The 18,147-nt window shown below is 54.0% G+C and overlaps 9 protein-coding genes across 9 annotated transcripts; 4 read left to right on the forward strand and 5 right to left on the reverse strand.

The window, feature by feature from the left end:
* Positions 1 to 466: 466 nt before the first annotated feature.
* Positions 467 to 1,218, forward strand: P153DRAFT_381908 (uncharacterized protein; the record flags this gene model as incomplete). The annotated part of the gene is made up of 2 exons (XM_033670086.1): positions 467 to 626; positions 677 to 1,218. 2 exons carry the CDS (start codon positions 467 to 469, stop codon positions 1,216 to 1,218), a joined length of 702 nt encoding a protein of 233 aa, XP_033527865.1.
* A 215-nt stretch (positions 1,219 to 1,433) lies between these two features.
* On the reverse strand, positions 1,434 to 1,973 carry P153DRAFT_353829 (uncharacterized protein; the record flags this gene model as incomplete). The annotated part of the gene is made up of 1 exon (XM_033666466.1): positions 1,434 to 1,973. The coding sequence occupies one exon, from the start codon at positions 1,971 to 1,973 to the stop codon at positions 1,434 to 1,436; it is 540 nt and encodes a 179-aa protein (XP_033527866.1).
* Positions 1,974 to 2,967: 994 nt separating this feature from the next.
* On the reverse strand, positions 2,968 to 3,461 carry P153DRAFT_308370 (uncharacterized protein; the record flags this gene model as incomplete). The annotated part of the gene is made up of 1 exon (XM_033664702.1): positions 2,968 to 3,461. A coding segment is annotated over exon 1 (486 nt), but the record flags the coding sequence as incomplete, so codon positions are not given.
* A 458-nt stretch (positions 3,462 to 3,919) lies between these two features.
* P153DRAFT_393298 (uncharacterized protein) lies at positions 3,920 to 5,650 on the reverse strand (the record flags this gene model as incomplete). The annotated part of the gene is made up of 2 exons (XM_033671222.1): positions 3,920 to 4,508; positions 4,562 to 5,650. 2 exons carry the CDS (start codon positions 5,648 to 5,650, stop codon positions 4,116 to 4,118), a joined length of 1,482 nt encoding a protein of 493 aa, XP_033527868.1. The 3' UTR covers positions 3,920 to 4,115.
* Positions 5,651 to 5,730: 80 nt separating this feature from the next.
* P153DRAFT_381912 (uncharacterized protein) lies at positions 5,731 to 6,405 on the forward strand (the record flags this gene model as incomplete). The annotated part of the gene is made up of 2 exons (XM_033670087.1): positions 5,731 to 5,917; positions 5,999 to 6,405. The coding sequence occupies 2 exons, from the start codon at positions 5,731 to 5,733 to the stop codon at positions 6,403 to 6,405; spliced, it is 594 nt and encodes a 197-aa protein (XP_033527869.1).
* Positions 6,406 to 7,231: 826 nt separating this feature from the next.
* Positions 7,232 to 8,638, reverse strand: P153DRAFT_381913 (uncharacterized protein; the record flags this gene model as incomplete). The annotated part of the gene is made up of 2 exons (XM_033670088.1): positions 7,232 to 8,470; positions 8,534 to 8,638. The coding sequence occupies 2 exons, from the start codon at positions 8,636 to 8,638 to the stop codon at positions 7,232 to 7,234; spliced, it is 1,344 nt and encodes a 447-aa protein (XP_033527870.1).
* A 440-nt stretch (positions 8,639 to 9,078) lies between these two features.
* Positions 9,079 to 10,773, reverse strand: P153DRAFT_363665 (uncharacterized protein). The gene is made up of 3 exons (XM_033667417.1): positions 10,429 to 10,773; positions 9,914 to 9,992; positions 9,079 to 9,850 (listed from the first exon to the last, which is right to left on the reverse strand). The coding sequence occupies exons 1-3, from the start codon at positions 10,467 to 10,469 to the stop codon at positions 9,362 to 9,364; spliced, it is 609 nt and encodes a 202-aa protein (XP_033527871.1). The 5' UTR covers positions 10,470 to 10,773; the 3' UTR covers positions 9,079 to 9,361.
* A 1,402-nt stretch (positions 10,774 to 12,175) lies between these two features.
* P153DRAFT_363668 (uncharacterized protein) lies at positions 12,176 to 15,080 on the forward strand. The gene is made up of 3 exons (XM_033667418.1): positions 12,176 to 12,393; positions 12,447 to 12,706; positions 12,754 to 15,080. Exons 1-3 carry the CDS (start codon positions 12,198 to 12,200, stop codon positions 14,914 to 14,916), a joined length of 2,619 nt encoding a protein of 872 aa, XP_033527872.1. The 5' UTR covers positions 12,176 to 12,197; the 3' UTR covers positions 14,917 to 15,080.
* Positions 15,081 to 15,752: 672 nt separating this feature from the next.
* Positions 15,753 to 17,648, forward strand: P153DRAFT_282657 (Phosphoacetylglucosamine mutase; the record flags this gene model as incomplete). Its single annotated transcript, XM_033663220.1, has 6 exons — positions 15,753 to 15,830; positions 15,886 to 15,899; positions 15,960 to 16,104; positions 16,154 to 16,168; positions 16,226 to 16,732; positions 16,788 to 17,648. 6 exons carry the CDS (start codon positions 15,753 to 15,755, stop codon positions 17,646 to 17,648), a joined length of 1,620 nt encoding a protein of 539 aa, XP_033527873.1.
* Between the last annotated feature and the right edge of the window lie 499 nt (positions 17,649 to 18,147).

Consider the following 18,147-nt stretch of genomic DNA (forward strand, 5'->3'; position numbering starts at 1 on the left):
GCCGAATCTTCTTGCAAAAACCGTCAGCATCGAACATCCTTTACTGGCCATGCTCATCAAGGTCATTCGGCGCAGCAGTCAGCTTGTGGAACGCCTTTTCCACAGTATCTCAATCACAAGCCGTCTGATCGCGACCTCCTCACTTCTCAACGCGAGATTGTACTGTCGACCGAATCCTCATATTTGAAGCGAACAGGCGCTATCAAACATACTAATTCATGTCTACCTAGGTAGCGACGTGTTAATACCAAAACTGTACTACTACTGTGTCTATTCTAGCCTGAAGTGACCTCATCCGTACAAGATTACAAAGTGCTGATATGGGCTGAAAACAGGGTGATTTTGGTGCCAAGGTGGGGTCTTGGCCGCTCACCCGTGACTTCTGCCTTCTTACTATGTTTTCGTGCACTCTTAACCCTTAACCTTCAATAACGATCACACCAGACGCAACTCAAAAGAACCTACTATGGGACTACATAACGATGAAAAGAAAGCATGTAAGGAGTTTTTGAACAATTTTACCACCGGCCCCGACCCAACATGGGGCTTCTACGTTTACGCCACCTACACGCGCCCACAAGAGCAAGTTGATTCTAATCAAAACAGCTCCTCGGACAAAACAGCGGGTATGTTTCTACTCTACAGTATTACGAGAGTGACTAATGCGCTGTATAAGTGGTTGACGACAACACCTATTTCCAAAACCTACTAGACAAATTCCACGACCTCGCAACCGAAAACCTGCGCGACTCTTACCCCGTATCTTACAATCAACGCATAATAGACGCCCTACGTCTTGTCCCTGCAGCTATTATGCCCAACGCGTCGCTCTCTAAGGTATGCACTCATTTCCGCACACACTATGCTCGGATACTCGATTCCGAGAGACTGTATGAGCCTGGTTACCAGGACGCATACAACGAAGAAGGACTGTTTGGTCCAAAATATGAATGGTGTATGGTCATCGATGACGAGGCATTAGAGAGCTTTGATGCAGATGACGATGACGACACATTTGCTAAGCTGCTGTCTGGGGATTATATGGAGATGAAGAAGCCGGTGGCGCTCACTGCGAAATATAGGGATGGCACGGGGGGGACACAATGGAATGGATGGTTCAAGTTCTCCGCCGGTATGCTCAAGGACGTGTTTGAAGTGGTGAATGAGGGAGAAATTGAGGCGTATTTTCGTGGGGAAGATGAACTTATTGATATTTGACGTATCAATTGTTGGTTGGTTTTAGTCACAAGACTCATTTGCAAGTTTATAGAGCGAACGCGGGCACCGTTCACTAGGACGTGAGGCTACTATATGCTACTCTAGTGGCATTCCTCTGTTGTCGTCTAAAAACAAACTTCCAGAAATGCCCTTGTAAACCTTCCCATCAAAGCAAACATCCACTCTTACCCACCTCCCAGGATATCGTCACGCTGTCAAAGAAAAGGATTCACCCTCGGATCCTCCGGCGCAACCTCCTCCTCAAGCCCCTGTCCCAACCCCCAGTGTCCTTCAAACCGCCAGTCAGGCGTCAAAACAGCATTCGGATCCAGCATCTTCACATTCCCACCCCAGTCCTCCGCCTTACACTCATTCCGACTCATAGCGCTCCGCCTCAGCTTCTCCGCCGTCTCCTCCCACTCGCGCACCTTCGCCGCCTTGGGCACACCCGCACACCGATCCATGTCCTCCACTAGCTTGGAGTAAGTCTCGACGTCAGCATATACAACAGTGGCCCATGCGGGTACTGCTAGATACTCTCTACTGGTTGGCCGGAGGAGAGCACATGTGGGTCCGCAGGCCCCTGGTGTGTTGTGCGGACTGCATGAGGCGCAGTGACGGCCACCTTTTTGGCCCAGGAGGATGAGCGTCTCGCGGATGGAGGAGGATGTTTTTATCTCGGCGAGGATGGTGCGGATGTTGGCGATACGGGCTGTGAGCTGGGGGTTGGGAGGTCGGTGGAATGGGTTGGTCATGTTGGGTGGTTGTGCCACGTCAGTGTGCTGGTTGTTGTTGTGTGCGTTGTTTTGGGTGTTGGTAGCGTGGCATCGTAGGGAAGAACAAGGGGGTATAGGTTAGCGGAGAGAGGGGGTGAAGTGTGAATGTGGTTGTGAAGCTTTATCCATGTTGAATATTGGTAAGGCATTGTGAGTGCGAAATTTTGATCAAGGAGATATTACCACGATCAGCACTTCACTTGACTAAGTTTCTTGTGCTGAGATACAGAAATTCATCCTCGAAGAACAAGCGATCGTTGGCCTAGGATATTACTTAGCAGACCGGTTCAGCAGAGAGATACGATCGATTCTTCTTCTCTACAATACGAGAGCCTCGTCTATTTGGATCTACCTGTTAGCTTGTCTTAACTTTAATGTTTCGCTCTGCTCGATGGAATCTACCAGGAATCCATCGATTCTTCCTTTCAAGTGGATCACCTACTCTATCGTTCATTTCTAAACGTTCCCATTCCTAACGAACAATCGCACCTCTAATCAAGACCGCGGTGCAGTCTCCAAGCACCGCCCCAAACAAGTCCAGTCAGCAAGCACTCCCACCCCATCTACATCTTGCTCATCCGCCTCATCCTCCTCCCCACCATCTCCCGCCTCACAAAAACTCGCATCCAACACCACCCCCTCACGAATCAGCACAACCATCGAATCCGCCTGCCTCACAAGATCCTTCAACTCCCTATCCGCACGCTCATCCTGGCCACCATACAGCTCGATAAGGGCAAAGATCTGCGCTGAGAGATCGTGTTGCGCGACGAGTCCGTTACTGAATCTCGGCAGACCGCGAAGCATGGGGTTGACTTCTAGCCGGTCGAACTCGTCCTGCGAGTCTGTGACGTGCAGTTTCAGGTTGCGGATGTCGTGTAGGAAGTGGCTGCAGCCGGAGGTGTTGATGGGGTATGGGGTAGCGTGGGAACCGGCGGAGTATGTGGGGCTGGTGCGGCGGTAGGTGCAGGCTGGGCGGCTGCGGTGGAAGTTTGTGTCAGGGGTGAAGGAGACGTGTTTTCTGCTCGAGAACGGTGTTGGCTCTATGGCGGGTGCTGGGTGGCTGGTGATGGATGCTGGGTATCTGTGCTCTGTGATGGCTAGTTGGACTGCTTTCCTCGCAGAGTTGACGTCCTGTATCGCGTCAGCTTCGAGGGGGTTCTGCGCCTCCCATGCCGTTTCATGATCGACTGCTGCTTCGAGTTTGGTCACTGTTATCTCGAGTTGGAGACGCGCCATGTGCCACCCTTGACGTAGAGTGAAATAGGACACGGGTCTTCTGTCGCCGAGTCGAGCAGGCCATGGCCCCCCTTCTTTCTGGAAAGCTTTTGCGATGACATCGAGAAACTCAAGACAGATGCGCACATCACAGACTGGGCAGTAGCCTCCTATCATTGCGTCGGATGGATGTAAGGTATGGCCGCATTGGGCAGCGATATGGGCGCCTGCAATGCCCTCCATAAGGGGTTGTTGGTCGCGATGGCGTACGAAGCGGTGGTAGTCGAGACCATAGCGAATGGAGCCTATTTTCGCGTTTGGTGTGAAGGTTCGTTGCCAATCTTTGAATGCGGACCAATCTTTAACGTCTAGGATGAGACGAACGGGGATGGATAGGGCAACTGACATGGCCGAAATCGTTGTGAGATGGTTGAAGAAATCGTAAGATATCAAAATGGAAGGTTGTTAGGAACTATAAGAACGGGATGAACTGTGGTATCATATGCATCAACGTCTGTTTTTGTGAATACAACTCACAATGTGTGGGTGAATTGATGGGGCCTGTTCACTACACTTAGCAGTATACCTGAAATTCTTGCTCCATTTCGTCATGTTATACTGCAGCGCATAGCATTGTAAACCGTTGCACTGTTGCAGCACAAATCGATGTGTCGGACTTCTTTTCGAAATCCATCTAAAGTACAAGTATCCATTTGACTTTACTAATATTATTCTGAAGATTGAAACAGATTCTGTATGTCGGTTAAGATGCGTGGAGAATGAATTCTCAGTTTTCTTGTCGATAACAGTGAATGGTTTAAATATACTATAATGTCAATTTACATAAAAAGGCCGAACTTACTTGATGGTGTATACCACATCAATAAACTCTTGTCAAAAGTCTCAACGATAACCATGTCCATCCAGCAGCCTCTGCAACGGGTGGTCGAACATGGCCTGGGGCCTAGGTGCAGATCCGACGACGTCTCGACCTTCGCTGGCAATCCTCAACTTGGTAAGGTGCGGCGTCGCATCACTCGGACGGCTGAAAGGCTCAGTGAGTCGATCCCACTCGACATCATCCGCAGTACCCTCAAGATACAACTCTTGCAGTGACTCTGGAAGGATCGATCGGATATCGAAAGCCGGTTCGTCATCGCTGGTATGAAAGCCTTGATCTAGTGAGTCTTCTAATTCCATATCTTCTTCTGGCCATATCATTCTCCACTCGCACTTCAGGATCGCTAGTTTCTTGAAAGGGCGGAGGGATACGCGTTCCAGATCCATCTCGTCGAGCTAGCAGTTTTGTGTCAGTGAGTGTCTATGCCGATGGAAAACAATTGCCATACATCATCCAGCAAAGACTCATGTTCAAGGACAAGACGCTCCAACGAATGACCTGCATGAGTTGCCAAAGCTTGAATCACGTTCTTGGGCTCGTAAAAGTATCCTTCGGCAACGATTGAACCCCCACCATAATAGAAGAACTTTCTGAGCGCCTTGATGCCCGCGATGATCCCTCCAAGAGTACCTGAATCAAATTGGCAGCGTTCCAGGAAAACTTCAGTCACGTTCGACATGGGCGCCATGCCACGGCTGCGAAGTGACACGAAGTCCCCGAGGTCGTAGCTGCCGCCCATGCCGTTGGCAACGAATGTTCGCAACGAGGGGAGACGGAGAAATTCGTACATCCATCGGGCGTCGCAGCACCCCTCTGTATCATTGGAAGAAACTGCGGCAATTTCTAACCGTGGGAGAAGGGGGAGGTGCGGCGTTTCTTTAAAACCTGCTTGTCCTGCAGCCAGCTTCCAGATGAGGAGCTCTAGACAGCGATGCTCAAACTCACTCCCCGTAAGCCGCAGAGTCTTAAGATTTGGCAAGTGATGAATCAAAACCGTCAGGAGGGCGTCGAACTGACCGCGAGCAAGTTCTCTTTCTAGGATAGCAACTCGATCTTGGTTTTCGTCTTCTATTTGTTCTTTTTCGAGACGGGGGTTTCTTAGTCGTCGTACTGCTGCCTGGAGTGTATCTTGGTCTTCTTCAGATAGATCAATATAGCGCTCATCAGCTCCGTCTGTGTTCGGCTGCCATATATATAGAGGTAGATCGATTTCTGTCGTGTACCAGCCCCCACGATGATGTCGCAAGATCTCTACAACAGCTTTCCATGTAACTGTCTGGGGCTGAGATGTACCGATTACGCGCCATTTCGCGTACAAACGCACATGCTCTTTGAGAATAGGCTGGCATAGCTGCCATGCAGTCTTACATGTAATGGCGAAATTAAAGCTTGCTGCAGGATCCAAGTACCCAGCGACCTCAAGCTTGAGCTCCGGAGGAAGACTAGACAAAGCCATTGTAGGAAAGTTGTTCGTGGAACAAGTGACGCCTGGAGCAATGTAAGCCGCCGGCGTTAGCGCCGAAACGCGTCTTGGCATCATGGTCTTGAATTTACCGAAGATCGAAACAGCCTCAACACGACAACCACCCGCAAATGCACCTCCCCGCACCGCCCACAATGAACCTCTCAGCCTTCCGCCCCGCCTTCCGTCCGCTAAACCAATCCGTCTTCCGCAACCCATGTCTTTTCCAAAGAACAGCCCAACCGCAACAACACCGAACCCCATCAACAACATCCGCCTTCTCATCGACATCCCGCCTGGAAAAGCGCAGTAAAGGCGGCAGCAAAAACGACCCGCGAATCAGTACGTCCTGCCCCGCACCCTAGCAGCGAGCACATCTAGCTCCAGCACCCCACTCTCCCACCAACTAACACCCCCCCGCAGCATCAATCCGCTACCACCTCTCGCACCCCCTCACCCCGCGACCCCTCCTCTTCTCCCGCAACCGCCACCTCCGCCACTGGACCATCCACCGCGCATGGCTCCTCTTCCTGCGCAAGCGCCGCTGGGCCGAGGAGCGCGACCTCGAGCGCCAGTACATGAGCATGCGCGACGCGTGCGAGCACCTGCGGCTGCTGGACAGCCAGGGGAACCGGGTAGGGGAGATGGAGGCCGGTGGGCAGGGGCCCGATGCGGGGCGCTTGGGCGTGAGGGGAAAGGATGTGGGCAGGTTGTATCGCAGTGCTATGCTCAAGAGGGGGGTGTGGGGGAGCGTGCCCGTCGAGTATGCGAGGATGCAGACGGATTTTCCGGGGCGGGAGGGCTGGAATCATGGGTGGACTAGGAATTGAGGGGTGGTGGGTCGTGGGATGTAGGATATGTGGGTTAGAGCAGAGAGTGGAGATGCAAAAGCCTATGTGTAGCGTCTGTATCATACATGTTGAACAAATCACGGCATAACTTACGTACAAGGGAATACACGAAGATGTGGTCGATACACTACCGGTGCCCAAAGGGTATTTGTTTCGGAGTCTGGACGAGCCGCCAGTATCGTCAGCCTTACATGTCTGGACGAGCCGCCGATATCGTTAGCCTTACATGTCTAGTCTTAAGCTGCTTCCTACAACAAAGTCTTAATAATCCTAGGTAGGATCCTATATTTTAGCTGTGTCTATATTTGAAGTTTTTGCGTACTCAATCATCTATCATACCAAACTCAAGCTAATCCAACATGCTGACTTTTTCAGCTACGCCGGCTTTCTTTGCGGTATCTTCTCTCCTCAGTCAATCTCCACGACCAGAAGGAACTGCCAGCGCCTAGACACTTGTGAAGTAGCGCCCTACTTATGCAACCAATACAAGACGTCTTCGTACTCGACATCAGAGTGGTCATCAAATACTTCAATTCGTACTTTTCGGTTCACGTTCAATTTCCGCTCAATCCAACATACAGCCGGTGCTAATAGTCCTCTTAACTATTTTCCAGTATCCCACAAAGGAACACTGACTGGTATTTAGAACACCTGTTATGACATTAGAGTGAACTCTTATATTGACAGTTCCAGAACCACTCAGTCTCTAACGGCCTCAAAGCGAAGTGCAACGTTTGCTGATGAAGGGAGCTGCATAAAAGCCGGCACACACACACGTCTTGTATCAACTTTAAACTGGTTCAGGCTAGATATACGTACGAACTGTTACCCTATACACAGACAACAGTTCAATGGTACGCTTGTTCTTCGTTATCGGCTTGGAATCCTGGAGCCGAATGTAACCCAGGGTATCGACACGGAAGAGTGGGTTCAATTGAGCAAGAATATGGCCATCTGCGAGTTCGAAGTCCATGTGAATGAGCGACTTTGCGGGATTATCGCACCCGGGGCAGGTGCCAAAGCTGCAGGAAAACACCAAATCGGTACCAGCAAAGTACCCAGTGTAGTGCACACTAGGGCACCGCTTTGCGGCCCGGCCGTCTGTCGGCTCACAAGAGGACAGCTTCTTTGGCAGCTGCCAAGTCGTGTACAGTGCCATTTGGGTATCTTTTAAAGACTTGCCCTTGTCGTTTTGCAGGATTACCCACAACGTTGAATGTTCGCGTTTGGTTCCCCGATTCCATTGTTTTTGCTGCCGATCCGTTCTGGCCTCAAATACTGGGATAGACAATGAGTCTGTGGGGACTCGCGACCCGTTATAGAGTGAAAGCTTTTGCATTTGGTTGCTCTGTGCCGGTGCAGCAGTGTCAGCCTTAGTCCATATACCATCGTAAAGGGCACCGCTCTTGTTGATGAGGCCAGAATGTTCGATTTGCTCCAGCTTTAGGTCCAAATCCAGTTGCGTGGAATCTGCGCGGGTTCTCAAACAAGTGCTGAGAATGTCCAGCGACTCGACCACTTGAGCAATCTCACCAGTGGGTTCTGGGGGCCTCATGTCGAAGGTTAAGATCTTGGCACCAAATATACCGGCCAAGCTCTGGACCTCAAGCTGAATTTGCATGATGTATGCCTCTTGTATCTTTGTGGATGGTAATTCAGAGGCTGGCTCTTTTCCCTTGTTTGGTGAGCCTGGCTGTGCGGTCGTGTCTACCTTGTGGGCAGACTCTAACCATGCGTGAAAGGCCGACACTAAGTCTGCGATACGTTGCATGGCTACTGAAAGCGCTGCCGTGTCAAGGTTCCCCGGCTGCAACAGGGGTTCGATGCGAGAAGCTGGCGCAGCTCCGGCAGGGTGGTCCACAGAAGAACTTGAAGCAGCACCGATGTTGTGCTTGGCCGGCGCGTGCGCTTTCGTAGCATGGGGGGTCGTGGCATCCTGTACGGTGGAAGTAGAAGACTCAGTGGTCTCGTCGATGCTGCTCTTTTTGCGCCTGCCGGCCGCTGTGACGTTGGAGGGTTGGGAGGGTTTGGGGGCATTCTGTTCCTGGTGAATGGTTAGCCTGCCGGCCGACGAGTGTATCGCTACGAGTTGATAAACAAATCTTACCCTGTCTCTTGGTCTTGTCTTTGCTGGTGGGTGGAGGAAGGATATTGTTGCCAGATGGGAGGCAAGATTATATATAGCCTGTCGGGTTCGTAGCTGACGATCCATCTCTCACCTTGAGGCGGTCAACTTTTCAAGTAAAGGTGCGGCTTGAGATGATGGCGAAGGCTGCTTCGCCTCTATGCTGTAGAAGATGAGCGCGAGCCCGTCTCACCGGCTCGGCGAAAGTGCCCTTACTTCGCAGATTACATCTCTTAAAAAACATCTAACTTAGAGTTTATAGTGCGTTTATTGCGTTACATTTAGCAGCACTAGCTACACTAATTAGAAGGATCTTAGAATTACATATTCTAGACTTAGGTATAGTGCTAGAAAAGGTAGAATGGCGAGAATATCCTTCCTTACAAGCGCAACTGTTGCACTCAAACCTAACAACACACAGAGAAATTGCCGCTTTTCACTGTTCAGCTCCTCCACATGCTTCAAAAAGGTGATGTATAGTTGTATTAGCGCTCAACGCTCCTTTGTTATGCAGAAGCTTCCAACCTATATATGCCACACGCACGAGCCCAATATATCCACCACCAGAACCAGTCTCCAAAAAAGTCCCCCGCCAACTAGAGAGAACTTTTTTACCAAGAATGAAAAGCGACAAGGGGGACAAGAACGAAAAGGTGACGAAACAAGGGGGGGAAGCGCTCAGAAACGCCCGTTGGAAAAACAATGACGAAGCAATAATGGCGATTCGATAATACAACGCCGCCCAATGCAAATCAATGACCGAGAACCAGAATCAGAAAACTGTCTATCGTGTACGTCCAATGCCGGGACTCATAGGATAACGCAGCAGCCGCCTCCCTCCTTCTTATCCACCGACAGGAGCGCAGCGCGCGTCGCGGCCTCGAAAACGTCGTCGACACCATCGCCTGTCAGTGAACTACACTCGAGGTATTTCCGCGCGCCAATCATCTCCTTCATATCGCTCCCTTGCTTAGTAGTCGTGAAGCGAAGGGACTTTTTGCGCATTTCCTCCTGGGCGAGGGGATCTTCACGAAGATCCTTCTTCAAGCCGACCAAAATGATGGGAACGCCTGGACAGCGTTCCCGCGCCTCTTCAGCCCACTTGTGCTTGACGTTTTCTAACGAGTCGGGGGAGTCGACGGAGAAGCCGACGAGGATGACGTGCGCTTTGCTGTAGGCGAGTGGGCGTAGGCGCTCGTAATCTTCTTGTCCGGCTGTATCCCACAATGCTAGCTGCACCGACTTGCCGTCCACTCTGCAGTCTGTAACGTAGTTTTCAAAGACGGTAGGGACGTAACGCTGCATGGTTTGTTAGCATGGTACCTTGGGGGCCGTGCGGAGGCGCAGCTGGAGGGCGTTTACCGTGGGGAAATAGCCTAGCGTGAACACGCTGAGTAAACTAGTCTTACCACAAGCTCCGTCGCCGATGATTACGAGTTTTCTGGTGATGTTAGGTCAGCATGTTGTTCGAAGTGGGTTCCAAAGATGACATGGATAAGAATGTGAATATGGCTAGCGAGTGTTGGTAGACTCGGAGTGGCCGATCCAAGAAAAGAAACGTTCAAAATGAAGTCGACAAACAGTGACATGGGTGGCATGTAGGGTGGTCTATTTTTAGACAAGGTATGTTCGGACCGCGCACCAATGCAAGGATGCAGCGCAGATCCGAGCTATCCATGCATACGTTCGTAAAACCACCAGGAGAGGTTTGTCGAAAGGTGACAGACGTGGAAAGGTGTAGGAGACGAGCGCTGCAGAGACTGACATGTGCTGCCAAGGACAAGCACGCATGTTGGGAAAACGAAACATGTGATTGCAGGTGTAGGAGCTCGATGACAAGACTGAAACGAGTGACATATGACTGAAATGATGCATACCTTCGCATGACAGGCTCGCCATTTTGCTGTTGCTGGGCCATTGTGGAGGTGCGATGGATAGGCGATAAGGATTAAGCTGGGGTGCAGTCGATTGCGTACTTTATAGGCGTTTCGCGGAGAACGAGGCTCGGGCTGTCGGATGACACGGTGGCGTGAGGGCACTTGCGGGGCGCGAACACGTAGGGAGTCTCCCCGGGTGCAATTGCAGCAGGCGGTCGCGAGGCTGGCGTGCGGGCGGGCTGCGGGCTGGCGGGTCGGCGATGTCGTGCACGGGGAAGAGCGTCGCGCGGACAGGAGATCCCACGACGAGCAGGGCGACCGACGGCGGGTGAGTGGGCCGGGGTGAGGCGCGCGGCGTGAGGCTGTGTGGAGGGCGGGTAGCGATAGGAGGGGAGGGGTGAGCTGGGCTGGGGGAGCGTCGGTGCAGGTCGCAGTGCACGGCAGGCGAGTAGCGGCTTTATAGCGATGGGCGAGGCCGAGGACACGACGGACGCATGCACGAGCTGGGGCGCGAGCTGGGACGGTGGGCGCAGACGGCGAGTCGGAGCCAGAGACGGGCGGGCGAGGCGTTGGGGAGGGAGGGAAAGGAAAGGTGAGTGCCAGACGCTCCAGCTGCGCCTTCCTTCTGGAATACCAGCGCCAAGCGGCTAACGCCTACGCAACGCAACTTCCGCCGCCGACCGCGCTGCAACCACCGCAGACCGCGCTACAGCCTGCCGTCGACGGAGCCCGCGACCCTCACGTGCCCGCTCTCTCACGCCCTGCTGCCCACGAACCTCCCCGTCACGGCGCTGCTCTGCCCCCCGCCGCTGCAGTGCGTCCCCCCGGCCCCTCCAGTCACGCCCTGCCTGCCTCTGCCCTCGCTCTGCAGCGTCCCCGGCGGCCACGCACTAGCTCCCCCCTCACTGCCGCGAACTGCTCTGACGAGTGCCCCCAGCACCACCGCGTCCCCCCGCGACCCCATGGCCCACGCCCCAAAAGGCCCCGCGCCGGCGACGATGCCCGCCCACGGCGCTGCAGACGCTCCCGGCGCCGTGAATCGCAAGAAGCAGAAGCGGCGCGAGAAGGAGGCGGCCAAGAAGGCGGCCCAGGAGCCCCCCGCGACGCCCACGGCGGCGACCAACGGCGTGCACCGCGGCCCCGCCCACAGTCGGCCGCCGCCCGCGCAGTACGCCGACGCGGAGCTGGACGAGCAGTACGACGACGAGGGCGACTTCTACTCGGACGACGAGGCCGAGCACTACGAGCACGCATACGGCACCAACGGCCACTACCCGCAGGGCTACGGCCACGCGCCAATGGCCAGCGCCAGCGGCAAGAAGCCCCGCAAGAAGAAGAAGAGCCCGGCCGCGCCCCCGCCGCTCGCCTACGCACACCACCCGCACGTCTCGCCGCGCCACGGGCCCTCGCCCGCCCACCACCTGGTCAAGCACGGCGCCAAGAAGGACCGCATATGGAACACGTCGACGCAGGAGGAGCGCGAGCGCATCCGCGAGTTCTGGCTGTCGCTCGGCGAGGACGAGCGCAAGTCGCTGGTCAAGATCGAGAAGGAGGCGGTCCTGCGCAAGATGAAGGAGCAGCAGAAGCACTCGTGCAGCTGCTCCGTGTGCGGCCGCAAGCGCACCGCCATCGAGGAGGAGCTGGAGGTCCTGTACGATGCATACTATGAAGAACTCGAGCAGTACGCGCACCACCAGCAAGACGTCGCCGCTTTCCTGCCTGATGCTAATTACCGTCGTGCGTCCAGTGCCCCCCATCCGCGCCCCCTCATGACCACACACCCCCCGCCTGGCCACTACGACGACGACGACGAAGACGACGACGACTACTCGGGCGACGAGGAGGACGAGGACTACTCCAACAGCGAGATCTCGTCCGACGGCGAGTACAGCTCCGAGGAGCGCAGCTTGCCCCCACCCGAGGCCTCTGACTTTCTGCAGTTTGGCAGCAGTCTGCAAGTAAAAGGTATTGAACAGCGTCCGAGTGCCGAGCAGGGAGATGCTGATCCAATGCCCTAGGTGGTATTCTGACAGTAGCTGATGATCTGCTGAAAAACGACGGGAAAAAGTTCATCGAGATGATGGAGCAGCTGGCCGAGCGCAGAATGCAGAGGGAAGAGGAGGCTCAGTACCAGGGCCACCCCACCAGCATGTATCCGCCCCACACCGCACACCGCCACGCTCCCCCGCCGCCCGAGGAGGACGAGTTCGACGACGAGGGGGACGAAGAGGAGGGCTACGAGGACGACGACTACGAGGAGGAAGACGAGGATGAGGATGTGCGTATTGCCCGCCGGGGTGCGTGTATGTGGCTAATGGGAGGCAGGACACCATGACCGAGGAGCAGAGGATGGAGGAGGGGCGGCGAATGTTCCAGATATTTGCCGCACGAATGTTCGAACAGCGAGTACTGCAGGCGTATCGAGAAAAAGTAGCTGCAGAGCGCCAACAGAGGCTGCTCGAGGAACTGGCAGAGGAGGATGAGCGTAAAGACCTGAAAGAGGCAAAGAAGGCCAAGGAAGCCCAGAAGCGCAAAGAGAAGAAGGACAAGCAGAAGCAAGCAAAGGCGGAAGAAAAAGCGCGCAAGGATGCTGAAATAGCCGCGAAGGAAGCAGAAGCAAAGGCTGCGGAGGACAAGCGGTTGGAAGAACAGCGCAAGAAGCGGGAGGAGCAGCGGAAGAAAAAGGAGGTGGAACGGAAGGCCCAAGAAGAGGAGAAGCAGCGAAAAGAAGCCGAGCGTCTGAAGCGTCAGCAAGAAGAGCGTGAACGACAGCAGGAGACGGAGAGGAAAGCGCGCGAGCAGAAGGCACAGGAGAAGAAAACCAAAGACGAAGCCAAGCGGAAAGAGCGCGAAGAGCGGGAGGCCAGAGAAAACGACGCTCGCGACAAGAAAGCACAGGAGGACAAGGAGCGCAAAGAACGCGAGGCAGAAGCAAAAACGAGAAAAGATCGCGTTCGAAAGGAGGAACAGGCGCCTGCTGCTGCATCCCAAAACGCTGTCACCGGTGCGAGAAAAGTGTCACAACCGGTTGCTGTCGCATTGCCACCTCAGCTGCTGAAGCAGAACTCGTCTACAGGAATGCCATCACCTCACGTAACGCCAGCCGTCCCCAAAGCGCCTACACCAAATCGACCTCGACAGACTTCGCAGCAAGGCTCGCACGGCTCCTCACCAAAGACGCCTCAGGTCGCGCCTGGTACAAGCAACTCGATATCTCCTACGTCGCACGCTCGGAACACAATGATGCCCAAGTCTATCCTGACGAAGCCATCTGCCACACAACACTCTACTCCTACCCACCATGGCCTTCCGACAACACCTATGCCTCCAATGGGACTGCCCCCGGGCATGCAAGGACCTCCAGGACTCGGTATGGGTAACATGCCACCCGGACTCAACGGCTTCCCAGGCCACGGCTCGATGATGCCTGGCATGATGGGCCCTCGTCCTGGCATGCCCTTGTTTTCCCCGCAGCCTGGCTCGCAGAACTTCCGTCCGTTCCCACCACCGGGCATGCACACACCTGGGTCGCTGCCAATGGGGCGTGGATTTCCAATGGATGCCCCTCCTGGATTCAGTCCTATGCCAGGATTCCCCAGTCCTATGTCTGCCTTCAATGGTCTTGGTATGTCGCCACACTCGCGACAAGGCTCCGGGTCCTTTGACAGACTGCCAAACGTTGATAGTCCAATTGCCGCTCCTCAAGCCCAACCCATCCAACGACCAGCGCCAATCAAGCGTCCATCAAGTGTGAAGCCTCACGAGCAGGGATCCGATATCGATGACCTTGCAGATCACCTTGGTAGCAAGGCTCTGCTCGACGATGACGAAGACGATGTTCCCGAGATACCAGACCGCCGATTGAGTATACAGCAGCACGGCTCTCTTAGAGGACCACCTTTGGGTTTCGGATTCCCAGACGCACTTGGCCAACCTAGGTCAGATTCATACGGTTCGTTTGGCAACCCCCATGCTGGAAGCCTTTGGGGTACACCGCCATCACAGTTCGCTCTGTCTGGTGCTGGTTGGGGTAATTCGCCCACATCGGGCATCTTCAACAGTCCGTTCTCCATGGGCAATGTTCGAGGCAATGAGCGTGGTCCCAACGAGCAACGTATAGTGTGGTTGCGTCGTATGGTATGCTCGGCGTGCAAGACAATAGCTGCCCGTCATCCAACGCAAGATGGCTACATCGATGCCGCCGAAGTGCACCACCAAATCGACACGATGCGGAACCCCGTCGAGTCAGGCGTGTCATCAGAAGAGATCAAAGAGGCGTGCGACATCATCGACGGTACCCACACCAACGGCGGAGGCTCCCTCGAATACAAGGAAGTCGCCCCCGGCCGCCTCTCACACATCAAGTTTGTCGACAACGCAGCTCCCCCGCCCGCGCTCGGCGAGATTGGTAGTCCCATCCCCGGCCATAGCGTTCTGGTTGGTGGTTTTGGTGGAAGGTTTCCCGGCTTGGGTCCTCAGGGCTTCTAGGCATCTCCTTCTTCTTTTTTCTTCTATACTCTTCTACATTGCATCACTTGAACTCGACTTGACTTGAATCCCCCCGATATTACCCAATTTCTTCTCAACCCAGCATTTTGATAGCAGTATCTGGTAGCTGTAGCTGTAGCTTGTACTTGCATGGGACCATGGGGTCTTTTCTCCCCGACACTTCTGCTCAGATGGTCGTTTCTATGGTTTTTTCCTCAATGGATCAAGACTTGCTCACGTCCTTTTTTGAATTGTGTTTTACTGGTGCTGTGCTTGAGGTCCTCCATAATGTGATGTGGTCTTACTAATGCATTTGCATATTTTGTTTGTGCTGAATAACATTCAGCTCGTAATCAAAATTGGTCACTTCCACCTGGCTAGCTGCTGTCTCATGACCCCGCAATTGCGAGTCTGAGTGAAGCATAACTGTAAAAGGAGGTTATCCACCTCCTCTATTTAGTTAGGAACCTAAGCCAACTTCCCTTAATTCTCTCCTCGTATTGCACTGGTTTACGTACATCGTATATCAACAGGCACAACTAATTATAGCCATCGAGCGGGCTTCGGAAGGCACATCCGATCCGGTGCAACGTCACGAAAGGCGGTAACGGTAAGCTCAGCCCTGCGATGATCCCTGCCTAGTGTGATCTCGTGCGGAGGGGCTTTGGCCTCTAGCTAGCTTTACGGGCGGTCAACTTTCTTACATCGACGTGCAGCTTGCTTCTCTTTTGCATTTCGAACATTTGGCAGATCTTTTCTCCGGCAATTGTTCATCTCCCCTGGTATTATATTGCTTTGACTGGATTGTTGTTCATTTACGACACAAATACCTCAGCATGTCTGATTCTATCGCCGAGGCTGCGCGGAAACACCCTGCGCCTGAGGGCTTGGTGTACACGTATGGAACTGCTGGAGTGAGTTTTATTTCTTGCGGTGTAGAGGGATTGGGAGTGTGCTGATTGTAGACAGTTTCGTACCAAGGCGTAGGGCCCCCTCGCACTACCACTTGCTCCTCGCTCCCTGTACGTGGCTGACGGCAGCAGCAACGTCCTCGATTCGGTCCTCACACGCGTCGGTCTCATTGCAGCTCTTCGGTCGCGCGCGCTGAAGGGAAGATGGATTGGTGTTATGATCACGGCGTCTCACAATCCTCCAGAGGACAATGGAGTGAAGCTTGTTGAGCCGATGGTATGTTCTCGGTGTGGGTATGCAATGCAATGAGCTAACTTGGTCATAGGGCAACATGCTGCAAGTATGTGCTCGCCATCTCTAACTGATAGCCATGGGTAGTCCTAACGTGTACATTTAGGAGGATTGGGAAGTCATCAGCACCGAGATGGCGAACCAAGCCACCCCCGAAGACGTCTCAAAGTACTACCACGACATCGCGGCGAAGCACAACATCGATCTCAGCATCCAGGCCCGCGTCGTCGTGGCCCGCGATACAAGGGTTTCCGGAGCTAGGCTCCTGGGTTGTCTACAGGGCGGACTGGCAGCCGCTGGCGCTGAACAGAAAGACTACGGCTTTCTGACAACACCGCAGCTACACTACATGGTCCGATGCTTGAACACGGAAGGTACAAAGGAGGCATACGGCGTGCCTACCGAGAAGGGCTACTACGAGAAATTTGCCGCGGCCTTCAAAACTGCTCTCCGCGGAAAGAAGCCGGCTGGACATCTTACCGTCGATTGCGCCAACGGTGTTGGTGGACCGAAGCTGACAGAGTTGATCAAGTACCTGCCATCTAAGGAGGAGGGTCTCGAGATCTTCGTCGTGAACGACAATGTCATCAAGCCTGAGAGCTTGAATGTCGACGTAAGCAAGACTTCTGTTCTACTGGTGTTATGGGTTGCGCTAAATACAATTACAGTGTGGTGCGGATTACGTCAAGACGAACCAGCGAGCCCCTCCATCATCGAAGACCGGACCGGGTGACCGATGCTGCTCGCTCGATGGTGACGCTGATCGGGTTGTCTTTTATTTCAAGGACGCACAGAATGTGTTCCGCCTGCTTGACGGTGACCGAATTGCAACACTCGTGGCTTCGTTCCTAGGAGATCTTGTGCGCCAATCTAACTTGGCAGGTTCGCTCAAGATCGGAGTCGTGCAGACCGCATACGCGAACGGCGCAGCAACAAACTATGTTGAGCAGAATCTGAAGCTCAAGGTTGATTGCACACCCACAGGTGTCAAATACCTTCACCACGCTGCCGAGAAGCTTGATATTGGCGTCTACTTCGAGGCAAACGGACACGGCACAGTCATCTTCTCGCACGACACCCTTGAGACCATTGAGAAGCACGAGCCCAGGACTCACGGCGAGAAGGAGGCCCTCGACGTTCTACGCGCGTGCATCAACTTGATCAACCAGTCTGTCGGCGATGCGCTCTCTGACTTCCTTCTCGTGGAAGTCGTCCTCGCACACAAGCACTGGGGCCCGCAAGAATGGCTCTCCACTTACACCGACCTTCCTAACCGTCTCCTCAAAGTCCTCGTCAACGACCGCAACATCTTCAAGACTACCGATGCGGAGCGTCGTCTCACCAGCCCCGAGGGCGTGCAAGCTCAGATTGACAGGGAGGTGCAGAAGGTCCGCCAGGGCCGCTCCTTTGCGCGTGCCAGTGGCACAGAGGACGCCGTCCGTGTCTACGCCGAAGCCGCGACCAAGGCCGAGGCCGAGGACCTCGCGAGGAAGGTGGCGGAGATTGTCAAGACCGCTGGAGGCGCATAGAGTGCTCCTCCGCATTGGTCCGCGCTCCTGCATCCGACGCCGCCGTGGGCTTATCAGAAAGAGGACGTAGGTGATCCGTTTGAGGATATCGAGATCTCGGAAATGGATCTCATGGATGGCTCGAGCGTTAAAAGTAGGGGCAAGGGCGAGGTTGAGGGTGATGAGTTGGAACTTTCGGATGGACCACCTTAGGTTTCTAGGGCGAGGTGAGGTGAGGTGAAGTGAAGTCCTTTGGGATTTTCGCTTGATTGGGATGACATGACTTTACGATAGATTCAAAAGTTTTTGGTGCTGCTTGATTTATTACAACTTACACCGCCCCGTCCGTCTCTTCTTACGCACAGATTATATTTACACGATCAACTTTGACGGGCAGCTTCTAGTCTCCCTTCTCTGATGGAACGCTAAACTGTCGTTCAAGCACAAAAAAGGTACGTACCTCATCTTCTTCTTTTTCTTTCCTCGCCTTGTTTTTTTCCTGTCCTTCTCCACAGGCAAT

This window comes from Dothidotthia symphoricarpi (genome assembly GCF_010015815.1).
Source record: "Dothidotthia symphoricarpi CBS 119687 unplaced genomic scaffold P153scaffold_3, whole genome shotgun sequence".
Lineage (NCBI taxonomy): Eukaryota > Fungi > Ascomycota > Dothideomycetes > Pleosporales > Dothidotthiaceae > Dothidotthia > Dothidotthia symphoricarpi.